This window comes from Rhincodon typus, chromosome 10 (assembly GCF_021869965.1).
Source record: "Rhincodon typus isolate 14 chromosome 10, sRhiTyp1.1, whole genome shotgun sequence".
Classification (NCBI taxonomy): Eukaryota; Metazoa; Chordata; class Chondrichthyes; order Orectolobiformes; family Rhincodontidae; genus Rhincodon; species Rhincodon typus.
The window spans coordinates 21216123-21220935 of record NC_063341.1 but is presented as its reverse complement, the minus strand read 5'-3'; the positions used below and the strand labels follow the sequence as shown (position 1 = coordinate 21220935).

The 4813-nt window shown below is 36.3% G+C and overlaps 1 protein-coding gene across 1 annotated transcript in view; it reads left to right on the top strand.

The window, feature by feature from the left end:
* Positions 1–2757, top strand: part of LOC109923255 (dual specificity protein phosphatase CDC14A-like) — a 58104-nt gene extending 55347 nt beyond the window's left edge. Inside the window, exon 10 of the mRNA XM_048602059.1 lies at positions 1869–2757. Within this exon, the coding sequence (XP_048458016.1) occupies positions 1869–1920 (52 nt within the window). The 3' untranslated portion in view covers positions 1921–2757. The remainder of the gene's footprint in view (positions 1–1868) is intronic.
* The last annotated feature ends 2056 nt before the right edge of the window (positions 2758–4813 follow it).

Here is a 4813-nt window from a genome sequence, read left to right as displayed (position 1 = left end):
TGATGCTGCTTGGCCTGCTGTGTTCATCCAGCCCTGCACCTTGTTGTCTCGGATTCTCCAGCATCTGCAGTTCCTACTATCTCTGATTCAATCATTTGTAGCATTCAGGTTCTTGTAAATTATTGCTCAAAGGACACATCCATCTCTCCTTTCCCCACCTAGAAAAAAAGTTAATCGTTTTGGTATTTTAGATGGTTTTGCAATATTTACACATGCAATTAAACTTCATTTAGATTTGAACTATTTGCACTTATAATACCCTTCTACAACACCTCCATTGACACTGATCGAATAAACTGCTATTTATACATCCTGATTAATATGCATTTATCTTTATTATTATTTGCAGTAACTCATACTCTACACATTTTTATCTTTTAGTTACTTGCCCAACAATAATTTTGTCTGCAGATAACTAAGAATCAACCATGTTGTCTGTTTTGAATCCCTAAATAGTACCAGAAGAAATCCATTATCTTTTAAATGTATGTGTGACATCTGTGCACTGGCTTCTTTTTGTTCACTTAACTAAAAGCATGTCCTATATTTTGACAGTATAACATATTAGAACAAAATTTCCATTGGTATACATTTCTAACTTGGATACATTAGAGGAATCAGCACAATGATGCTTATTTATGATCCAAAATAAATAAGCACCAATGTAAAATCACCAAGAAGATTTCTTTCATGTTTAAGTGATACTGGACTCCACAGAATAAAAGATTTTCGTTCAACTGTGGTGAGTTATTTGATTTCAACCAGTTGCATTTTGGGACTTTTCCCTTGATCCAAGGGAAGTTTCTAGTTCTGTTTCTCTACTGCCCATTCCTGGAAAGAGACAGCATAACAACCATTTGCAGTGTGGCCAGCTAAGTTGCTGGTGCCCTGTATAGAAAATTGCACATGCAGGATCGCCATTTGAGTAAAGGACATCACGATCAGTACATCGAAACCATGCTAGACATGACAGCAGTTTGTCCATAATGAAGGAGGATTGTTTTGTACGTGTATGAAGATTCCAATCGATGTGATGCGGATAAGAATAATGGTCGTGGATAAAACTTGCATGCTATTTATCAGATTGATCATGCTTGTGAACTCAATATTAAAAATGAATGCTTAGATAATTCATCAGCCTAATAACCGATTTCAGGTGGTTTTACTACAAGAATAACTAAAATAAAATGATTTAAGATAACAGGAATAACCTGACCATTTGGGTCTGTTTTCAAAGTGTTTTGATACTTTTTAGTGCTTAATATAATTAAAAGCATTAGTACCTCCTGGCTAAAAAGCACATTTTTTTTCATGCTATTTTCCTATACAATGTAGCAGTCTTTCACATAAAACAAATATACAGCTACTTAAATATCATCTAATTCAAGGAAACAGTATGTACATGCATACTATTGACTATTATTGCCTTTGTTAAAGAGCTGCTGCATATTGAAATGAACACCTTGTTACAAATTTAAAAAAAAAGCTTTTAGTTTTTCCTGTTCCCTGAAGTAGGTTTGCACATTTTTTGGAAATAATTGTTCGACTTTGCATAAGGAAGCACTACTGAACTTGAAATGATGTAATTAGCTATCCTAATATGTTTGTTAATGTTTCTTCAAATGCCACTACTGTGTGCATTACATTATCGAAGAATTCTTTGTCTGTATTCTCAACAGTTAAACTAATATATTTGTGATTTGTCAGAGATGGATGATGAGCATCTGTCATTTTCTTAATTGCAATAACAATGCTAATTAAATATGAATCTGAATTTGAGATTACAATTTAGAATAATAAGCATAAAGCATTAATAAGTTTTATTTTAATGATATGCATTGTATTTATTAATAATTATTACTTTAAAGGTTAGATGATATGAAAATTCATTCAAGATCTCCGTCACAGCCATTCAGGTAAGCAAATGTATTTTAATTTTTGTAATTTTTCCAGATTGTGCTGTTTAAAATGACAGCATAGGTAAATACGGAAATGGCTGGTTTTTGGATATCGCTGAAAAATTAAGGAAAGGTTTGAAAATGCACAACTAGTTAAACACTCTATTTTTTTAAAAGAAAAACTAGCATCCCTGTAACTAGACATAGACAATGAAAGTAATTCAATTTCTTTATTCTAAGTATTTGCAAATTACATTTCAGGAAATATGCATAGCAGATTGAAAGTAGGTGATACAGGACCTTGTTACCGACATAGATGTGAAATTTATAAAGTGTTTCAACTGTACAAAATCTTCCAGGATGTTGGAAAAGAGCATAATTAGATAAAAACTGTCAGTGAGCCAAAAAAGGAAATGTGGAAAGAAGTGACGATAAGCTTGGCCAAGGAGCTACAGGAAAGCAGAGAGATTTAGGGAGGTATTCTTATTCTTTGGACAATAGGATCTGAAAGCATAGCAGCCATAATACCGGGTAAGAGCCTGTGAGTTGCACAAGATGGCAGGGTTGAAGGAACACCGAGCAGTTGGAGAGCTGGAGGCATTAAAACAATGGAGAAGAGTAAAACCATGAAGAGATCAAGGCATCAAGAGACTGGCAACCATTGCTCGTGATGTATAAGTAGAACTTGGTTAGGTTAGAATAAGGATAGTAGTTGAGGTTAAGTTTGCAGAAAATAATGACTGGCCAGGACAATGGATCTCTTTTCTGCAAGTTGTAAACTGTGTTATCCTGGTAGCTTTATTGAGAGACTATCTTGAATTTTTTTAATTTTATTTGATATCTGTTAGAACTGCTGACACCTAGATTTTGCTTGCAAGATACCTGCAAATATTGACACTTCCTTTAGCTTAATTATGTACTGAATTTGTATCTGAATCCATAATAGCAACTTCTCAGTTTTTTTAAAAAAGTTAGATTTGTTTACTTTGTAGCAAAATCTATATTTTGGCTTGAAATTTGTCCAAATGATTGCTGATACTATGCCGGCACCTCCTGGAAACAATGATTAAGCTCCCATAAATTTTCCCTCTCCAATGGGATACACTCACTCTGTTATATAGCCGTATGAAAAGAAGAAAATATGTATTTATATAGTACTTTTCATCCCCACTGGATATCTCTCTTTGAAATGTAGCCACTTTTGTAATTTGGAAATGGCCTGAGCAAACTCTCTCGAATACACTAAGTGCAATCTCCTAACCCCTGAATAATCTGAACATTGGTGAAAATGTTGGGAAAAATCAGGCGAGATTGATAGTAATGGGATTCTCAATGTCTATAACAAAAAAGTCCAATTTCCAGCTGTGTGTGTTGAGTGGCAAGTCAAGAATCTCGCTAGTGAGCGGTGAGAAGCTTATTTGCTTGCATAATATCTCATTATTAGTTAATCTTACCTTGCTGATCAGCAGTTTGCTGTTCTCCCACCTGCTGGGGATTAAGTTGTGGGAATGTAAGTTAAATAAACTAATTAATTGATAATATGGAGAAGATCATAGCCTGATGGGCATGATGGGGCACACAACCAAGAGCGAACATGATGATTATGGGGATCATTTAAATGGAGAGGCTGACTGTGTGACTCACTGAGCGCAACTGCTATTTCCTTTCATCACAATCCAAAAAGCAGTGTGCAATAGCTATGTAAATGGCTGCACCATAATGAAGTGGGTGAGGTAAGCATTTCATTGTGTGTGGGGGTGGGGTGATCACCTTTCTATGCAGTGCATTGCCTTTCAAAGGGCAATAACATTAAGGAGACACCCCCACAATGAAGACAGACATCTATTGCCACAAAATGTGTATGTGAAGCATTTTTCTTCCCCGACCAAGTGTGAAAACATGGAAATTATGTGTTGAACTTCATGTTAATATGCTGGTAATTTTAATCAAGCTAAAATGCGTAACTGGTCAGATGGGTTGAACAGTAGCAAATGTAATTAATGTGAGGTGATGCATTTTGGCAGGACGAACATAGGAAATAAGAGAAGTCAGCTATTCAGCCCTCCAAGACTGCGCTGCCATTCTGTATGATCATGTATGTTTATCCTACTCCATACCCTTTTCCTGCTTTTGACCCATACCCTTTTATCCCTTTTTAACTCTAAGAACTACATCTATCTCATTGAAGACCTTCAGTGTTTTGGCCTCAACTGCTTTCTGTGGCAGAGAATTCCACAGGTTCACCACTCTCTAGGCAAAGAAATTTCTACTCGTCTCAGTCATAAATTGTCTGTCCTATATCCTTAGACTGTGACACTGTTTCTGGACTCTTGGTCACCAGGCATATACTTCCTGTTAGAATTTTGTTGGTTTCTGAGATCACCCCTCATTCATCTAAACTTCAGTGAAATAGTCCTAACTGATCGAGTCTCCGTTATACTTGCCATCCCAGGAATCAGTCTGGCAAATCTTTGTTGCACTTCCTCTTTAGACATAACATCCTTCCTCAGATAGGGAGACCACAACTGCACACAATTCTCCCAGGTGTGGTCTGACCAAGACCCTATAAAACTGCAGCCAGACATCCCTGTTCATGCACTCCAATCCTCTTGTTATTAAGGCTGCTCCACCACTGCTGCATCCAAAAAGTGAGTTTCCTGCTAGTCCACTTTGGCCAGATCCTTTTTTGTGTCTTAAAAAAAATCACCCTTCACCCAATTTAGAACTTTTTTTTATTTCCAGTACATCTTTGTCCTGATCCATAATTACCTCGAATTTCATTTTCCCCAAAATGTTCCCCCACTGCTACATCTCTCACTTGACTGGCTTCATTCTCTAAAATTAGATCCAACACCACCCCCTCTCTTGTAGGACTTTGTATATGCTGACTTAAAAAGCTCTCCTTGTGCATGTTT